General features: G+C 42.5%; 1 protein-coding gene across 5 annotated transcripts in view; it reads right to left on the bottom strand.

Moving 5' to 3' along the window:
• Positions 1-21,243, bottom strand: part of LOC132891486 (mitogen-activated protein kinase kinase kinase kinase 4) — a 218,427-nt gene that overhangs the window by 14,051 nt on the left and 183,133 nt on the right. For all 5 annotated transcript variants that reach the window (XM_060929103.1, XM_060929106.1, XM_060929104.1 and 2 more), the window contains 7 exons: positions 20,323-20,490; positions 19,853-19,996; positions 11,117-11,251; positions 9,324-9,424; positions 8,851-9,000; positions 8,580-8,739; positions 8,229-8,368 (listed from right to left, as the gene is read on the bottom strand). In XM_060929103.1, coding sequence (XP_060785086.1) covers positions 8,229-8,368; positions 8,580-8,739; positions 8,851-9,000; positions 9,324-9,424; positions 11,117-11,251; positions 19,853-19,996; positions 20,323-20,490 — 998 coding nt within the window. The remainder of the gene's footprint in view (positions 1-8,228; positions 8,369-8,579; positions 8,740-8,850; positions 9,001-9,323; positions 9,425-11,116; positions 11,252-19,852; positions 19,997-20,322; positions 20,491-21,243) is intronic.

Genomic DNA, 21,243 nt, shown 5'->3' with positions numbered 1-21,243 from the left:
GAAGGGTGCTCTCCGGTTGAGACCCCCCCGACGGAGCCGGGTACCCACATGGGATCTTCACTTGGTGCTGCAGGCTCTCTGCGACGCACCATTTGAGCCCCTGCTCACGGCAGACATTTCATGGCTCTCCCTGAAGACTGCTTTTCTTCTGGCCATTACATCGACGAGGCGCGTCGGGGAATTACACGCGCTGTCAGTCAGTGGGGAGTGCCTGCAGTGGCACTCCGGCGACAGTGGGGTCACTCTGTGGCCTAACCCCGCTTTCCTCCCGAAGACCCTCTCTGCTACCTTCGTCAACCAGCCCCTTAGCCTTGCGGCGTTCGAGGCGGGCCATGATGAGAGGTCGGAACTTTTGTGCCCAGTTCGCGCCCTCAGGGTGTACGTGTCCCGTACAGAGGGCTTCCGTAGGAGTGACGCCCTGTTTCTGTGCCACACAGGGCCGAGGAGGGGTCTGGCGCTCTCTAAGCAGAGGCTATCCAAGTGGATAGTCGAGGCCATATTACATGCCTACAGGCACAGTGGCTCCCCGATTCCTCCGGCTGTCAGGGCGCACTCTGCACGGGGCGTGGTGGCCTCATGGGCATCGCTGAAGGGCGTGCCCCTTTCAGACATATGCAGCGCAGCCTCCTGGGCTTCCAGCTGCACCTTCACCAGGTTTTACCGTCTTAATGTCGTCCCACATAATCCTGTAATGACGGCTGTCATTCCAGGCCCGTCGCAGCAGCACTGAGTACGGGTAGGCACTCCTCATGACCTGGTTGGTATTAGTCATCCATGTGCTGAAAGCACCGCCTCTGGCGGTCAGGAGAAACGAAATAGAACGAGGGTTATGTATATAACCGCGGTTCTATGAGTTTCGGATGACCGCCAGAGCTTGGCAGTCACTCGGAGTGTACACGAGAAGATTTGCCAAGAGGTCACTTCCTGGGTTTACCGGTCTTTTATGCCGGGGTCACGGGGTGACGTCACCCAGGTCACACGTGACTTTGTTGTTACTATTACTCGACCTGCACGTTCGTGTGATGGATATCCATGTGCTGAAAGCACCGCCTCTGGCGGTCATCCGAAACTCATAGAACTGCGGTTATATACATAACCCTCGTTCTACTTGAACAACAGAATGACAGCCATACAGAGAGGTGGTCAAGGGAAGACGAAATAAAACGTAGTGTTTGTGTTCTGTAGGCTAGCACAAGCCTACTGGCTATTTGTTATGGTGATGAGTAAACTTCATGACGTGACTCGTGCTCAAAAAGCGCATTGCACTTGTATATGTTAGGTAACTTTATAAAGCGCTATTTGAACATTTAAACAAGCCAGGTGTGATATGGTGCTAGTAGGCTGTGTAATACTGTAGGGAGTTTGTCAGGACGCTTGTTGTGGGCTCAGTAATTAATTGTGTCGTGGATGCACACTTGCTTGGATAAACGGTAATGAACGAAATACATCAATTAAACTCTTGACTTAAATGTTCTTATGCTACTTCACATTGCGCTGTAATGTACTCCACTAGTATTTATAATTCTTGCGCAAGTGATTCTCCTCGCTAGCGCTTCTGATTCGGAAAGCCATATACTCTTAAAGGAACAGCCGCTCCTTTTAACCAGAGCTTTTAACACTCCGTTCTCACTTTCTCTATCCAGAATCCAGAGTGTATTTTCATTTATTTTCCACTGAAAATGGTGAGCTGTAATATAGTACGGAGTGATTTATTTTTTATTGGTGAATATTTATTTTATTATTATTTTATTTCTTATTTTATTCTAACTAATGTTTGACTTTATTGTACAAATGCTGCTGGCATCTCCCTGCACAAAATTTCATGTTCAATTTTACAATTAAACATACATTTCATGGATATGAAGGTCTGTGTGCTATGTTTAATTTCATGCGAATTATAATGTTTACATTTATCGGTTGCACATATCGGTTATCGGCATCCCAATTCCATAATAATCGGTATCGGCCCTGAAAAAAAACATATCGGTCGATCCCTAAAGATGAGGTAATCATCACTGAACTGGTCTAATTCGTCTTTCAGTTGGCTGAAAAGAGCAATTCTTTCTTATCCTTCATTTGGTGCATATATATATATATATATATATATATATATATATATATATATATATATATATATATATATATATGTTGACAAAAAATAATTCCCTCTGCTTCCGCCCTAACAATCAGCAACCTTCCTTTAACAATTTCTAAAGTAGACAAAATTTTAGTGTTACTGTTTTTCCTGAATAAAACAGCCCCCCCACCCCACAAAGCAGTTAGTACCATGGCTGAGTGTGTATAAACCCTTCCACCACAGGCCCCAGTCCATCTCATTTTCCCTGTTGCTGTGGGTTTCCTGCAAAAAAAAAACTATATCCATTTGTTTTTGTTGGATTACTTCAGCAACCAGTGCTCTGTTCTGCCCATCCCCGCCACCATTTAAGGAAGCTACCCTGAGTGTATGCATGGATTCAGAAAAGAGAAAGATAGAAACAGGGGAAGACCGTAGAGAGAGGAAACACACCTGGTGATACATGATCATAAAATCATTTAGATAGTTTCATCCTTTTGCTGGCTCTTTCCTTTGCCATCTTCCTTAGAGCTGTGATATGTTTAAGATGGTAATGTTTCTTTGCATCCAATACATCAAGTCCAACTTGTTTTCGCCAAGCCATAACTAATCTAACAAATTTGTCTGTCACTGAAATAATCCTTAATTTTTTTTTTACAGTTTTTCCAAAATAATTATTTAAAAAGTCAATTTCTTCTAATGAATATAAATCATTCTGTTGTGAGCTTTCACCAATAGACCCACACTCTGACTCCATTTTACAGTCCATGTTCTCCACGCTGACTGACTAAACCATCCTTCTCTGTCTCTCTCTCTCTCACACACACACACACACTTGCCGCCACCTGCCCAAGCCCCCCCCCCAAAAAAAAAAAATTATATTGGGGTGGCTGCACCCCTCTAAGGAAGATGGCAAAGGAAAGAGCCAACAAAAGGATGAAACTATCTAAATGATTTTATGATCATGCATCACTTTTGACTATTTAAAAGGAGAGTAGTGTGAATAAACAGCCCGCTGCGCGCCTTTGTTTTTCCTTATTAAATCCCGCTGAGTCCCTTCATCCCGGCAGCATCCCTTTGTACTGTAGGTTGGTAGCACCCATTCGCAACAAAACCAATGCAAATTAGCCTGGCCCCAACGTCACTGATTGCCTCCACTTTCCGGGATTTTCCTTATTTGGCTTACGCAGAACTGCAAAACCCATCACTTTAAGTAGACAAGCTGATTTATGAATATTCTGTGGACTAATTAACCCATTGCTGTGGCAACTGTCTAGACATGTCTGGTCTCCTTGGGTACTCACGCCAAAGTGGGGACCCTGTGACAGCAAGGCTATGACAGTGTCGCTACATTTGTATCTGACTGATAACTTGTGTCCTGTCCGGATGGCTAGATAGTGTTCACGAGGCATACAAGCAGTTTTGGGTGCCCAAAAACTTGATGCTGCTCTAGATCTACATGAATTCGCTTGCTACCCTGACCACTCACTGAAAATCAGTATGAAGAGGAGTTTCCGACAAATATCCACTGCAAACTTTTTGGGCTCGACAAAGGCACCCAAGTTGCTTGATGATAACAAGGTAAGTTTTCAGTATACTGTACATTTTTTTAACATCCCAAGTCAAATTTCGCAAACCAAGAAATGAATGTTTACTCGCACTGAAGACTAAAGGAAAGACAGTTCTTGCTTTATACCACGTAGCTGAGCAGGTATATAAATCTATTAGCTCTTTAATTCAGCAAGGACACTGGGGACAAATTTTCTCACATTTTGTGTGTGTGCGTCCATGAGAAAACGAAGGGAATGTAGTTTGTCCAATTTACCGATACAGCCCCATGTGTCATTCATACATGCTTCAATACACCAATATCACACAGTTCTGATTTGAAAAATATGCAACAAACAGAAAAATTCATTGAAATATTTGATTAGCATTGAAATATTTGATTAGCACTGAGTGAAGTTTCATCATGATACGTGTTGACAGCCACTCGGTGCGAGTACGACTTGTCCGGTCAGTTCATTGCATCCATGTGTAGTATAGCTCGTTTCACGTGTCCTGGGCTGCCTTAAATTAACGGAGTAGCCGGACTGAGAAAACTGCGTTCGACTAGGGCTGTGCGATATACTGAATATACTCGATATATCGCTGAAAATTCTGTGAGAGATACATAAAATTATTATATCGTAACTATCGAGTATTTTATGGTCATCTTCCGACTTGCGTTTGTTTCGTGTTTGTTGCGTTTGTTTAAAACCTTTTCTGGTGGTTTTCTCCCTGTCCCTCAGGCAGTAACGTAAGAGGCTTCCTAAAGGTAAAAAAAAAACAATAACGTCACGCACTCGCCAACCAATCCCGGGCGACATCTTGGTGCTGAAAGGAACTTGCGGGAAGATTTTCTAGTTTCGGTTGTGTTGCCAGATTGGGCGGTTTTAAGTGCGTTTTGGCGGGTTTTGAACATATTTTGGGCTGGAAAACGTCAGCAGTATCTGGCAACACTGCCGGCGGGAAGATTTCCTAGTTCCGGTTTACAGCGCTGACTCAGTTCGTGCAATCGCTGGTGCTGCATAGGCTACCGTGTAAGCTCTGTCAATTTCAGCAACAAATTAAAAATGGAAGCGAACAAATTGGTTCCTAATGCCGCTTTTCCACTACAAACGCGGCTGAGTCGGGCTGAGCCGTGCCGTGCTGAGTCGGGCTGAGCGGGGCTGTTGGAGTTGCATTTCGACTACAACCGCGCTGAACCGTGCTGGCTGGAAGTGGGTGGACACATTGGGTGGAGTTAGCGAAAGTGGGTGGACGTCAGGTGATGTCGTTAAGCAGCGCAAACAGTGACATCAGTGATCTTTTAAGCGGTAGTCTCACGCCCCGAATAGTAAACAATAAACATGGAGGACATGGAGTCGTTAGTGTTGCTGGTCTTGGTGCTGTGGCTTGTTGTCACCGACAACGCTGACAGATACTGGCAAGAGCGTATAGATGAGGCGAGGCGCATAAGGCTTCAGAAATTCTCGTAATTCGTAATTATTCTTCTTCCGGGTTTGCGGTGTTTACAGATCCCAGCGCGCTCGCGGGGCGTGTGTGGGCATGTGAGGACACTCCTCCTCACCAATCAGTGCACAGGGGAGTGTCTGCTCACGCCCCCAGCCTCACTCGGCTCGCTTTGGCTCACTTCAGCCCCACTCCAAAACGGTGCGAGTTTTAGGGGCTAAGCAGGGCTGAAGCGAGCTGAGTCGTGCTGGTTTTTGGTAGTCGAAACGCGAGCCGTGTCGGGCTGAAGTGAGCTGAAAAAGGGTAGTGGAAAAGGGCCATAAAAGAACTAGTAAGGGGTCAGTCATCTGGCATTTTTTTGGATATCGCGAGGAGGACGTGGAACAGCAAATGCCAGTTTGTAAAGTGTGCAAAAAAACCTGTCATCACAAAAGGCAGCAGCACTACACATATATTCCATCACCTGAAAACTCACCCGGTACAGTATGACGAGTCTCTTAAACTCCGAACTACTTGCCCACGAGCTAAAACCCCCCCGCGCTAAACAAATGACCATAGCGGCCTCGTTCTCCAAAGCCACCCCATATGAGAAAATGAGTCAGAGATGGAGAGCTATAGCGGATGCAATCACTAACTTCATTGCCGAAGACATGATCCCAATTAGTATAGTGGAAAAAACAGGCTTCCAAAAATTACTAAACACACTCGATCCCAAATACGAGTTGCCTGGTCACAGACATTTTACAGAGAAGGGAATACTGGAATTATACACATCTGAGAGGCAGAGCCAGAAAACATTGAGTTCAAAAGTGTGCAAAGAGAAAAATTATGTTTTGCAGATCTCTCTCTTCTCTCCCTCAATCTCTCTCTCTATTGTGAATGTTCCAGTGGTTCTCAGTAGTCAGGTTAATAGCTTGGAGATCTCATCTCATCTCATTGTCTCTAGCCGCTTTATCCTGTTCTGCAGGGTCGCAGGCAAGCTGGAGCCTATCCCAGCTGACTACGGGCGAAAGGCGGGGTACACCCTGGACAAGTCGCCAGGTCATCACAGGGCTGACACAGACACAGACAACCATTCACACTCACATTCACACCTACGGTCAATTTAGAGTCACCAGTTAACCTAACCTGCATGTCTTTGGACTGTGGGGGAAACCGGAGCACCCGGAGGAAACCCACGCGGACACGGGGAGAACATGCAAACTCCGCACAGAAGGGCCCTCGCCGGCCACGGGGCTCGATCCCGGACCTTCTTGCTGTGAGGCAACCGCGCTAACCACTACACCACCATGCCGCCCAGCTTGGAGGTCTATTTTTTAAAAAATAATTTAATGAAAGAGCACTTTTCTTATTTAGGCTAAATGTCTTTCTCAGTGTTGAGCTTGCACTTTATTGATTTGAGCAGCTCTGTATTGTATTGCCCCTTTGTTGCAATTTTCAAGATTGTTTTTGCAGTTTGTGCCACATCTTTGTTGAATAAAAATAGTCTTATTTCAATTCAATTGTGATTAATCACTAACATGAAAATTTAAAATGTGTTGTTGAAAACCACCTGTAAAGTTAACCAAGAATGTTATTTAATCTGCAGGGATTGTAGTGAAGACAGTAAAGAGTAAAAGTTAGATTTCATGGGGTCCTTTAGAGGAGATTTAAATATATCGAGATATATATTGTATATCGTGAAATGGAGAAAATGTATCGGGATATTCATTTTTTCTCATATCGCACAGCCCTACATTCGACAGTGGGGTTTAGCTCCATTCTTGAATAAGTAACCTATTTTTATTGAGCACAGTAAGTTGCCTGCATAAATAAAGACATTAAACTTGGCTTTACTCCACCAAAATTTGCCTCTCAAAATGTGGGAAATAGCGTTTTAGATGGTTAAAAATTCCAAAATTTCCCAGGGAGGCATACCCCCGGACCGCCCTAGATTTGGCGCACCTTCGGTACGTGACATGTCGCCCCCCCATCCAAAACTTCCTGCTGCCGCCTCTGCTACATTCAGCAGGTTCGGCAGTTTTCACGGAGGTATTCGCCTCCTCAGCAGCAGTAACAGGCCCACCAGTACTCACGGAGGTATTCACCTCCCCGGTGACAACAGCGAACTTGCTAGTGCTCGCGGAGGTATTCACCTCCTCAGCGGGAGTAACAGGCCCACCAGTACTTCTGGAGCTATTCGCCTCCCTGGTGACAACAGCAGACTCACCAGTGCTCGCGGAGATATTCGCCTCCTCAGTGGCAGCAGCGGGCTCCACCATCCGCTCCCCTCCAACATCCTCATCGCAGCCCACCGCGATAACAACAGCGTTAGCCTCCTGTTTATGAGGGCATGCGTACCGTTTATGGCCGACATCTCCACACTCAAAACACTTCATTTGTCCAGCGCTCGCATACACCATATAATGACGGTCACCAAATTTCACTCAGAATGTAACCTCCAGTGTCTGAGTGGGAGAGTCGAGAAACATGAATGCCTGTCTCCTCAGAGACTGAACGTGTCTTAACTTTGGGTCTTTACAGCCCAGACTGACTGTATGAAACCCGCTAGCAAATTTCCCAAACCTCTTTAGCTTGTTCTCTAACAGAGCATTTGGAATAAATGGAGGAACACCTAACACTGTCACATGGGTAGAGGGAATTGCTAATGGGGAGACTTGGGTAGACAGATCAGTGATGATTACACCACTCGCGATTAAGTTGCTAACGTATCCCGAGGGACGCCATTCCTCCCAAAACAATCCACAAACTTTTCCCCACTTAGCACTCAAAACACAGCAATAAACAAGAGGAAAAAAAACTCACCTGATCACGCATGCAAAAAAGCAATAAATAAAAGCAAGAAGAAAAGAAAGAACAAAATAGAAAAAAACAATTCACGCTCTCCACCAAACTCCCGCAAACACCTCCACCTGTGACACACCTCACACACCCAGCTCCCAGCATGCAACAGAGAGACAGCGAGAAAGAGACAGACAGAGAGAGAGACAGACAGAGGCAAAGAGACAGCAAGAGAGAGAGAGAGACAGACAAACACAGAGAGAGACAGACAAACACAAACATGGGGGGGCACATGGAGAGAAACAGATGGACACAAACAGAGACAGAAAGAGAGAGGGGAGAGGGAGAGCGAGCGAGCGAATGAATGAATGAGTCCCACCTTGTCATTGCGTTCACAGAGGAACTTCAGTCTCTGAGCTCTCTTATGCATGAAAACTCCATCCAGGTGTCCAGTCTCGACAGAGCGAATCTCTATGGCCTTTTCTCCCCAGCCCATGATCTGGTTGGAGCGAATGTATGCTAAAAGACAAATGAAGAAAAAAGGAAATGGAAAATGCTTTCACGCCTCTTGTTCCCACTTTTGACTGATATCTATTTGTTGCCTTTTTCTTTCTTTCTTTTTTTTAACATAAACACCTGATGTAATGAATAAAAACACCACATCAGCACAATAAGAAGTCCATCTAAAGGGCAACGTGGCACAAAACGTGTGTGTGTGCGTGAGACATACCCACAGAGGTAGGCATCTCTCCCCACTGGAGCACTACGTCTTTTGTGATGCGGCCGTAGGTGTTGACGTACACGCCCTCGTCCTCATAACACACAAGCAGCTCGATGCCGTCAGTGTTTGGGAGAATGATTATGGCATGTGACTGAATACTGGTCTGGATCTAAACACCAGGAAAGAGGTTGAGTATAAGAGTCAGTATGTGTGTGAATGCATGTATAGACAAATATATTAAGTAAAAATTAATCATTATTGCTTTTGTTCTAGCACGTACATGAGTGGGCAGGTAGATGTCATATACAGCTCCTGAGTCCACGTCCACAGCATGGAACCCTGAGCAGGACCCGTAGATGACCTTTAACCTCTGACCTTCCTCTACAGTCAGGTCCACCAGGAGGGGCTTGTGTACCAGGTCACCAAATGACTGAGGGGTTTTTGTTATAATTATAGGTAGGAGCACTAATTTAAGGAAATAAATTAAGTGTAAATCTAAAATTGTATTCTTGTTTCAGACTGAGCAGACTGGAACAAGTACGGGAAAGAGTATGACTGGACTCTTAGTGGGAATGTAACAAGTTCAACTACAACAAATAAATCCTTTTTACTATTATAATAAAGCAAAATACAGCATTTTGGAGCATCAACTTCACAAATAATAATAATAATAATAATTATTATTATTATTATTATTTATTTTTTTTTTATTTTGTTCTTAAACAACTTTAGGGTCAAATTATTCTGACTGACCTTGAAAGCCATAAATTTGTGATAGGGCTTCGGAGCCCAGGCATACACCTCTACAGAGTTCTTCAGTGCAAGGACCAGGAACTTGATTCTCTCATATTTCACTGAAAAGTAAGTGAAAGTGAATTCAGTAATTCAGTGTAAAAGGTCCCAGATCAGCAGAGATGCTAAGAAAATACAGAACAAGGTTGGACACACCTCCTAATTCATAGATTTTTCTGTATTGTGACTATTTTCTACATTGTACTGAAGACATCAAAACTATTAAATAACTATTAAATAACATATGGAACGTAGATGGAATCATGCGGTCAGCAATGTTTTCAAAAACTAAAAATGTTTGATATTTTAGATTCTTCAAAGTAGCCAGTGTTTACCTTGATGATGCTCTGCACAGTACTGTCATTATCTTAACCAGCTTCATGAAGTAGTCAGCTGGAATGCTTTTCAATTAACAGGTGTGTGCCTCATCAAAAGTAAATTAGTAGACAAGTTTCTTGCCTTCTTAAATGCGTTTGAAAGCAAACAGTAAATAATAAATAATAAAAAAACACAGTAAATAGCCATATTCCACAACTGTAGTAATCCATATTATGTCAAGAATGGCTCAACTAAGTAAAGAGAAACGACATCCATCATTACTTTAAGACATGGAGTGACTTTTAATTAATAAAAATAATGAAAAAAACATTGAATTAGAAGGTGTATCCAAACTTTTGATTGCTCCTGTATATTCATGCAACTATGTTGTATATTCAGATATTTTATATCCCCCCCTTCTTACAGAATGTTTTACGTGCCAGAAACGAACATCAGGCAAAGCAGAAACTCATTGAAGCCCGTTCTATAGCGTGTTTTATATCCCAAATTAGATTTACTTTCCGTGGTCTCAAGAGCCACAATCACTTTTCAGTAATTCATTATCCATATTTATTTTAATTAATAGGTCAGTGATGTTTGGAGAAGTACTTCTAATGGTGGGTTTAAAATAAATAAATAAACAAATAAATAATTTTTTTTTTAAAAAGGGTTGTTGTAAAAATAAATAATTTGAAAATAAAAGTCTAAAACAGTAAAAATCTACATTTGTACCCAACATTACAAACCCTTTATCAGCTGAACTGATAAACGATAAGTCCCTTTCAGTGGTCTTGGTTTAATGTGCAAAAAGCCTGCTGTTAAGCTGCTTCTGTGAATAGGGTGTTTACTACTACTACTACTACTACTACTACTACTAATAATAATAATAATAATAATACAGTACAACACACGAAAAATGCCTCTCAAAACCACAAAAAGCAGCTAAAGATAGCTGGCCTGCTCAATGTTATCTAGATTACTAGTCATTGTGAAACTAGTCAAATGTTTGTTTACCTGTAACAGGTATAAGAATACAGTCAGGGTTATGTGGTTTGTTTTGCTAAAATCAGTGTTTTCCTGCACATAGTCTATATTTCAAAACAACTGGAATACAATAATACTGCTTATAAAAAACTAACACGGACTGATCTTCTGAACTGATGAGTTAAACAAAAATCAACTTATGATGTACATTCAAGTCATGTTCCCTTATTCCCATATTCAACATCTCAGAATTAACTGAAGGTCACACAACGCACCTTCAAATGACACAACATGACCAACTGATAAGATTAGCGTGATGTTAATCAGTAACGGTTTCTTATCATCGTCGATATCCAACAATGCTTTAAAAGCTCTTTCAGCTGCCTCAGGGTGTTTAGAAGTGATCTTAACCCTGGAGAACTCCCTCTTCTGACAAGAAAGAGGGAACATACCAACTTTGTAGTGGACACACCCCTCCAGTTCCCCTACAGTGGTCCATCCCTGCTTTTTCTCCACCTCTGGGTCGTTGTGAAGAATCTTGTTCCTCAGCCAGGACAAGTAGTACACCCGCAATTTATTCTTTTTCCCTGAGCCACACAAGGGGCAGAAGGAAAAGAAAATGAGTTGGTGAAAAGCAGTAATGAACAAAATGTCCAGTTATTTTTGTAACAATTTATGATCCCGAAAATGTGAATCAAGGATTTTCTACTGCAGGATGGGAACACTGGACTGGACTGACCAGTTAATTCACCGATTCAATAAAATGTTGAGGACAACTGAATATCCAGAGACATTTAGTTCTCTAAAAGTAGAACTTTTATCATATAACAGCCATGTACTCTCCTACTCAAATATTCTGAAATGCCTTAATCGTTCAACAAACTAGCAATCATGCTCGCAAGGATTTTAGTTATAAAATTCCAATAATTATGAGCAAAAAAAAGTGAAAATGTAGAGATAGACCAGGATATCTAAGCCACTAATACAAAATCAAAATCTGAGACACAAATGATGAGTGTACAACAGAGTCCCATACTGCGACAGCCAATCAGTGCCAATATTGAATCATGAATCATAAAGGATCACTTAATACAGGTTTCTCTCAGGAGTTTCATTAATTTATAATAATTATTTTTTGAGTAAAATTTTGCATTGATTATAAAATACTACTACTACCAACCTATAAAGCTTTGAATGGTCTCATGCTGTAGTACCCAAGTTAATGTTTAGCTAACGTGACCAGACGTCCCGGTTTGACCGGGACAGTCCCAATTTTGAGTTGCGTGTCCCCAGTCCCGACAAAGGTCCGTCAGGACGCTGAAATGTCCCGGTTTACACCAAACAAAACTGTCCCAGTTACAGCGATCATACATAGCCAATGAGATGTCAATAAAGCTTCTAGCAATTCAGTATCAATGTGCGTGTGTGCGCAGTCAACCTTACAATGTATCTATTTGTACAATGTTGCAATATAGAGGCCGTGTTATAACGGGTTTTTTCGCTAGCGGCTGTCAACTACTGAGCGACAATGCCGCACGGATGAGCGCTGGGCGGAGATGTTCGCGCACTTCAAGAGTAGGGAGATTCCTTACAGCAATGTCAGCCAGCTTTGCCATGTGCCTACCTGGCACCAATGCTCCAGCTGAGCGAATATTTTCACTCATGAGCAACACCTGGACTGATGAGAGGAATCGCATGACCGTGCCTACTCTCAAAGCCTTGCTCATTACCTGGGCCAATTTCGACGATACTTGCTGGCAGTTTCACAGCAGGCTCTCGGGCAATAAAGCACTACTGGAGCAAATTCACTCATCATGTAAATATATACAATAAAATGGCATCTTCTTTAGGGTTGGGTGGCTGTGTTTCTGAAACATTTTTTGTTGTCTTTCATCTGTTTCATGTGTCTTCAATCTGTATCACAGATTGTCTTGACTTGTTTGATGCTGTTGTTAACTCAGGGTTCACGTTTTCAAAATAGTTAATAACCTACACTGGTTAAGATTAAACAGAGGCATTTTGGGTAAAGGTTCAGAGGTGACAACGATTAGGCTCATGCGCTCGTTCCTGTTACAATGCATAGCCTATTGTTTTAAAAAAAAAGTTCATCGCATAAAATCTTGATGTTAATATGCAAGCAATGCATTTTCTTGGCGTTTTCACAAAGGTGAAATAAATCAGTTGAAATTTAGGCTATTGGCCTATTCCCTATCATCACATCTGTTGTCTGATTTTAACTGAATTGTGATAGAAGTACATGTAGATAACAAGGAAATACTTGATTATTCTCTGAAAGGTTGATAAAAGTGAGCTTCTACAAAATTATAAAAGCACGTGTCTGAGCCATGGTTTGAGCCGGCGCATGTTTACATCAAAACGCGTGTGCGTGCACGAGTATCACGGTCACGCGCAAAGTGTCCCGGTTTTAGACTTGGGAAATCTGGTCACCCTATGTTTAGCATCTAATGACATCCTCTTAAACAACTAGAAAAGAATAGCAAAGCTGTTCTCAAACCCCCCCCCCCCCCCCCACACACACACACACACACACAAACTCTCTCTCTCTCCTCATGTTCCTCCTGCTGCCTGATGGGATGCCTGTGACACTGACTCTTTCTGTCTTCTGGACCTGCCTGGCCCATAATGGTGCTCTACTCCTGCTGAGAGCCTCCTCCACCTAAGAATCTCTTGCTGCTGAGGACTGCTGTGAGAATGCTGTGGATAGAACCACATGGATACCCTAAAGATTGCTCGGAGTTGACTGATATTTTCAAGTTCAAAAGGATACATTACATCCAGCAATGAGATCTGAGTTAGGAAGGAACCTGTATGTTTTCAAAAAGAGAAGTTGAAGTATTAAGGTACCTTATAATGTGTAATGTTGACTGCACTCCTATCAAAACCTAGATGACCAAAATAAAACAAACAAAAATATATATACACACTGCAACCCCACTATAACGAACTTCTTGGGGGATGTCCAAATAGTTTGTAGTAATACTGAAAATTTGTAATACTGAAACAGACCCAATTGTCACACTCATGGGCGCCGCCGGGGGGGGGGAAGGTTAGAACAATTCTAGGGGCCCAGCACTGCCATGGGGCCCTTTAAGGGACTGATAATATGCTTTTAATGATTTTAATAAGACTTTTGAAATAACAACAATGCAATATTCCATCTGGTAAAATGAGCTAATTGAACAAGGTTGTCTATTTCTTGAGTTCTTCAACATATTGTCATTTAACCCTCCCCCTTTTGCGAAATGGTACGGTCCAGTTCTGGTAGAAGCGCGATGCGTTAAATCTGTGTGCTGATCAGTGCAACGCTACTTGCTGCTGTGTCGCGGTGCAGCAGCCAGCCAGTCAGCAGTGGAGTGCGTACAGTCTATGATCGCTAAATATGAAGAGTGGCTGTCAAAAACATAAAGAAAGGCAGCTGAGAGGGACTGGAGAGGCAGGCAACTGGTCACTCAGTTTTTCCCAAAGAAAGGTAGCTAATCGCTCACGTGTGTTCAAAATATTAGCAAATGGTACAACCCCGATTCCAAAAAAGTTGGGACAAAGTACAAATTGTAAATAAAAATGGAATGCAATGATGTGGAAGTTTCAAAATTCCATATTTTATTCAGAATAGAACATAGATGACATATCAAATGTTTAAACTGAGAAAATGTATCATTTAAAGAGAAAAATGAGGTGATTTTAAATTTCATGACAACAACACATCTCAAAAAAGTTGGGACAAGGCCATGAGACATCCCCTTTTCTCTTTACAACAGTCTGTAAATGTCTGGGGACTGAGGAGACAAGTTGCTCAAGTTTAGGGATAGGAATGTTAATCCATTCTTGTCTAATGTAGGATTCTAGTTGCTCAACTGTCTTAGGTCTTTTTTGTCGTATCTTCCGTTTTATGATGCGCCAAATGTTTTCTATGGGTGAAAGATCTGGACTGCAGGCTGGCCAGTTCAGTACCCGGACCCTTCTTCTACGCAGCCATGATGCTGTAATTGATGCAGTATGTGGTTTGGCATTGTCATGTTGGAAAATGCAAGGTCTTCCCTGAAAGAGACGTCATCTGGATGGGAGCATATGTTGCTCTAGAACCTGGATATACCTTTCAGCATTGATGGTGTCTTTCCAGATGTGTAAGCTGCCCATGCCACATGCACTAATGCAACCCCATACCATCAGAGATGCAGGCTTCTGAACTGAGCGCTGATAACAACTTGGGTCGTCCTTCTCCTCTTTAGTCCGAATGACACGGCGTCCCTGATTTCCATAAAGAACTTCAAATTTTGATTCGTCTGACCACAGAACAGTTTTCCACTTTGCCACAGTCCATTTTAAATGAGCCTTGGCCCAGAGAAAACGTCTGCGCTTCTGGATCGTCTTTAGATACGGCTTCTTCTTTGAACTATAGAGTTTTAGCTGGCAACAGCGGATGGCACGGTGAATTGTGTTCACAGATAATGTTCTCTGGAAATATTCCTGAGCCCATTTTGTGATTTCCAATACTTGCCTGTATGTGATGCAGTGCCGTCTAAGGGCCCGAAGATCACGGGCACCCAGTATGGTTTTCCGGCCCTGACCCTTACGCACAGAGATTCTTCCAGAGTCTCTGAATCTTTTGATGATATTATGCACTGTAGATGATGATATGTTCAAACTCTTTGCAATTTTACACTGTCGAACTCTTTTCTGATATTGCTCCACTATTTGTCGGCGCAGAATTAGGGGGATTGGTGATCCTCTTCCCATCTTTACTTCTGAGAGCCGCTGCCACTCCAAGATGCTCTTTTTATACCCAGTCATGTTAATGACCTATTGCCAGTTGACCTAATGAGTTGCAATTTGGTCCTCCAGCTGTTCCTTTTTTGTACCTTTAACTTTCCCAGCCTCTTATTGCCCCTGTCCCAACTTTTTTGAGATGTGTTGCTGTCATGAAATTTCAAATGAGCCAATATTTGGCATGAAATTTCAAAATGTCTCACTTTTGACATTTGATATGTTGTCTATGTTCTATTGTGAATACAGTATCAGTTTTTGAGATTTGTAAATTATTGCATTCCGTTTTTATTCACAATTTGTACTTTGTCCCAACTTATTTGGAATCGGGGTTGTAAATGAACAGTATGAACGTGGTTGGATTAGCCTATCAAGAGAACACTTTTACAGTTTGTACAGTGACATTTTTTCCATTTTAATAACTGAACTGACTTGTGTGATAAACAAGATGAAATATTACGTTATGCTGGTGCTAATAACTAGCGCTAATAACCAGTTTCATAACTAATGGGGTGCCTTAAATATGCACAGATTCAGCCTCAGGGGGACCTCCGCCCTACCAAACCACTGAACCCCCCTTTGGAGAAGGAGGTAAGCAGCAATACAACCCATAAATGCTTTAGGATTGAAGTTTTTAATGAGCGAGCGCCATATACAGTTTGCTAGATTAAAGTGTTGCTAATAACGGACACCAGTCAAGTGTTTGACATGGTTATGTGTGTGGAATGTTCACACATTCTAAACCATTGGTTTCAAATTGAGGAGCTGGAGAAAGCGTAGCACACATAAAAGAGGGATAGAGGTTACAACATATGAAGAAATACGTACGTAATTGATCAAATTGAAATGTCACTCCGTGTCATTTTGAAATAAATTTATAATAAGATGTTTCCTGTCTTTTATGGGTAACATTTGTAAGGCTACATCACACATTTCACTACCAATTGTCCTAGCACAAGAAGGCATGTGGCAAAATCTTGAATTTTCATTTGTGATTGTAAATGCACCAGAATTAGTCACTGACCAGTTTTCATCTAGTCCCTGGTAGGTTAATACATAAAATGTAATAAAGTCACAAACTCAAGGTCCATGGGCTATCAAAAGTCAAATAATGACAATAGTGCAATTGTGACGAGGGTGGGCAAAGTTGGGGGGCCCAAAATTCTAATCTTTCATGGGGCCCAAAATTTCTGGCGGCGCTCCTGGTCACACTAAACACTCACTTTCTATGCGAAATTTTAGGCACATTCTCCTTATCACGAATTTCTCCTCCCGAGTCACTATTGCAGTTCACTGACTGAGTTAAAGGATCATGAACAGAGGTGATGAGTTCTCTGTCTGTTATGGAAATGACAGATGTTACCGGTGTATTGTTGTCAGTGTGCACACACTGACTCACTATGTTTTCTAAATCTTCACCATTCAGCCCATTCATGTGCTGAAAGTCACAGACGAGGTAATTTACGTCGTGCCGCGGGGCTGGGCAGGGGGTATAAGAACACCACCGGTGCGCTTTAACTAGGTGTTAAGTTCAGCAGTTTGATCGTTTTATCGATCCTTTGATCACTGTTCTCGATAATTGTTAGCGATCAACTCCTAAGTCAGGCTTGTTAAGCCTTTGTTTTATGGTGTTAACACATTGTTAACTTGACTGCAGACATGATTACCTATTGTTTGTCTCTGGGAGGAAGAGGAGCACATGGTTTAGTGTTTTATGTAAGCAGGTGAATGACAGGAAGTGTGTTTATTTACAAACAGGCAGTCAAACAGGTCAAAAACATAAGACAAAGGCAGGGTCGTGAAATAGGCAACGGTCACGCGAGGTACAAACAGAATGCTGGTGGCACAAAGATGAAAGTCAGAGCCCAAATACACAAAGTCAAAACCAGAAAAGCAATATACAGATACAAGGCTTGGTAACGTGAGGCACTAGGTACAGCACATACACTTCACCAATTCTGTGTTTACAGAGTCATTATAAGGACACTGTGATTGCACTCTGATCTAGAACAGGTGCATAGTACTGTAATTAGTCCTAATGGCGCTCCACGTGTCAATGTGCATGGCCATGACAGATGTTTTTGAAGACTCTGACTCACTGTCACTAAAGATGGGGGACACAAACTTAGTTTGTTATATGCGAAAGTTTGTCGTAAAAGAGTTCGGTACAGCAGGATTGCAGTGTAATATAAAAACTGCCTAGGATAGTTTCACTTGGATAGCCTAGTGGTTGCTCAGTGGATAAGATCACTTGAAAACTGAAGATATTTTCAACACACTCAGTACTTTATGCCCATTTGACACACAGTTGTAGAAGAGTACGGATTTATAATTACACCATTCAGTGAAGAGGACCGGTTCCCTTTTGAGTCCGATTCCTCTCAACTTTTTTTTCCTCATGTAGTCTCATGGAGTTTTTCCTTTTCCACCATCACCTCTGGCTCTGGATTTCTACTGAACTGCTTTGTGACAATGTCCATAAATAAAACATGTCTATTTTATCTAACCCTAAAGTCAAAAATATGTGACCGCTTTACATGCTACATTTGTCTTTCCTTTGCTCATCATAGAAGAACTGCTGCAAGCTGTTTGTTTATAATGCCTAACCTTTTCTCTTAGGATCTGGTCATAGGATACCAGCTCCTAATCAGCACTTTAAAAACAGCACTGTGACTTATGTAATTTTTATGTAATTATTGTTGGCACAGTGAGGATCCTCTTTTTGGACTTCTCGAGTGCCTTCAACACCATCCAGCCCCTATTGCTTCAGGACAAACTGAACAGGATGCGAGTGGACCCCTGCCTGGTCACCTGGATCTCCAGCTACCTCACTGACAGGCCGCAGTACGTCAGGCTGAAGGACATTACGTCTGACACTGTGATTAGCAGCGCAGGAGCACCCCAGGGCACGGTGCTGGCCCCTCTTCTCTTCACCCTGTACACCGCAGACTTCTGCTACAACTCGGAGCTGTGTCACATTCAGAAGTTTGCTGATGACACAGCCATCGTTGGGTGTATCAGTGATGACAGAGAGGAGGAGTATAGGAGCCTGGTGAGGGACTTTGCTGTGTGGTGCAACAGGAACCATCTGCAGCTCAACACCTCGAAGACCAAGGAGCTGGTCATTGACTTTGGGAGGTCCAGACCAACGTCACGACCAGTTCTGATCGAGGGAGTTGAGGTGGAGGCTGTGGATTCCTACAAGTACCTCGGGCTGTGGCTGGACAGCAAGCTGGACTGGACTTGCAACACCAAACACTTATACAGGAAGGGACAGAGCAGGCTATACTTCCTTAGGAGGCTGCAGTCCTTTAACATCTGCAGGAAACTCCTGTGGATGTTCCATCAGTCTGTGGTCGCAAGTGTCCTGTTTTACACCGTGGTGTGCTGGGGGGGCAGCACATCCAAGGAGGACACATCCAGGCTGGACAAACTGATCAGGCGGGCCGGCTCTGTGGTCGGCATGAAGCTGGACTCTCTGGTGACGGTGGCAGAGAAGAGGTCTATGGACAAACTATTGAACATCATGGAAGATGCCAGTCACCCTCTGCACACCATCATCAGCAACCAGAGGAGCCTGTTCAGTGACAGAATGCTCCTTCCCAAGTGCAGGACGAACAAACTCAAAAACTCCTTTGTCCCTCACGCCATCAGACTGTACAACTCCTCTCTGGGGGGGGTAACAGGAGGACAGAGGACGGGAAGGAGCAGTAGCCTAGCCTAACAATAAGCAATACCGGACAATGTGCAATATAAAGTGCAATATCTCTCCTGTCGTGCCCCCCCCCCCCCCCCCCCCCCCCGCCCCATTTTTTTCCTCTTACCCCCTCCTCTCTTCCCCATATCTTATTCTTTTTATATTGTATATGTAAATACTTAATTCATTTTAATTTATCTAGAAGTTTTCCTCTATTTCTTTTCTCTGTTTATCTGTAATGATGCTGCTGGAATCTTAATTTCCCTGAGGGAACCCACCCAAAGGGATCAATAAAGTTTTATCTAATCTAATCTAATGGAAATCAGTTTGTGTGTGTAAATTGACACACACTGTGGTGTGGATGAGCGTGACAAGGTTTACTCAATTTCCTTCGAAGCTGGGAAGCTGTAACATGCTTTAGCAACTCTTCCTTATTACCACAAAAAGCGGTACAGAGTGAACTCTGACTGCGGTGTGACAAAAAAATGGAAATAATGCTTCGTATTCTTTCTCAAGTGTATTTATATACTGCCCCCCCCACACACACACAGATTGCACAAACAAAGGAAAAATACCAACAAGTGCTTTATTCCCCTTAGAACACAAGGCACACAATAGACCAACTGCTGGAGGAAAAACTTAAATTTATTCTTTAATGAGCATGTACATAATCAGCCAGCAGAAAGAAGTACAGTGAAAAGGGTACCTGATATGGTCACCAGCACATTTAAGCCCTCCAGGACATCCATTTGCTGAAAACGTCTGCGGTTGATGAGGGGATAGACCTTCCCTTGACCGCTACGATCAAGCAGCATCAGACCGCTCTCTGTCCCGACCAGCAGATTCACACCTTTCAGGGAAAAGGTGAAGAACACCAAACAAGCAGTCTTATATGTTATGAATTCAATTAAATTCAAAGTAACTTTATCAAGTTACACCAGCTGGGGCAAAGGGTTCAGTCAGATCTGACATCACAAATCAAATAAAGCAATTTCAAATGGTATTTGACGACATACACCCAAATATATACCTACAGAAATAAATTAAATTTAGGCACATACATACATACACCAATTAAAAACAACACAGTGTTATTATTGGTGCTGAATGAGAGTTTAAGAATCAGTTCAAGCAGGAACTTTGTGTGCACCGTGCATGTGGGAGCACAATATTCACCCCACAGAGCGGCACACAGGATCTCAGAGTTGAACCTCTTCTTGTACTTGCGGATCTCCGGTGTGTCACTCTGTGGTCGAGTGTTGACTGGGTTTACGTTCACCACGGAGCCTTTGCGCGACGCATCCTGTCTCAGCGCCTCCTGCAGCCTTGCATCATTCCCATAACCTACAAAAACAAAAGGTCAAAGATCACATGCAGATGAATACAGCTCACACGGCTCATCCGTGCTATTAACAAACCATTCCAAGGCTAGTACTGATTAGAGTCTATAAAAATGCGTAACATCTTTTACTGCATGAATAACTACAGTACCAGTCACAAATTTGTACACCCCAACTCACTCATAGGTTTTTATGTTTTGTGACATTGTAAAGCAACAGTGAAGACATCAAAACTATGAAATAATATATGGAACATAATTCCATCTATGTTGTAAACAAACAAAAAAAAGTATAAAACAAAATGTGTTTGATATTTTAGATTCTTCAAAAGTATCCAGCATTTACCTGGATGATGCTTTGCACACTACTGGCATCATCTTAACCAGCATCATGAGCTAGTCACCTGGAATGCTTTTCAGTTAACACGTGTGCCTCGTCAAGAGATGAAAGTGGAGCAAAGGAAAAAACCCTGAAATGGGGGGGCGGGGCAACGTCCCCCGAAAATATTTTAATAACATAACACGCAAAACCCTGCATTCTAGTGCATTTTAGTACTTATTTTCACTAAAGCAAGTTATAACTTTTAAGCCTTTTTCTTTCATGTACATTAATGATTAACATGTCAAAAATATCTAATTTAATTCCCCTAGTTAATGAGTAATTTTCAGGAGTGCATTTAGAAAACGGTGATTTTGCTGGCTACACAGTTCATTACTTTGAAAAAAAATCAGACAGTTGAAGGTAAACTCAGCAAAAT

Source organism: Neoarius graeffei, chromosome 9 (assembly GCF_027579695.1).
Source record: "Neoarius graeffei isolate fNeoGra1 chromosome 9, fNeoGra1.pri, whole genome shotgun sequence".
In the NCBI taxonomy this organism is placed as follows: Eukaryota; Metazoa; Chordata; class Actinopteri; order Siluriformes; family Ariidae; genus Neoarius; species Neoarius graeffei.
The sequence above is the reverse complement of the archived record's forward strand: the minus strand, read 5'-3'. Positions and strand labels throughout refer to the sequence as shown.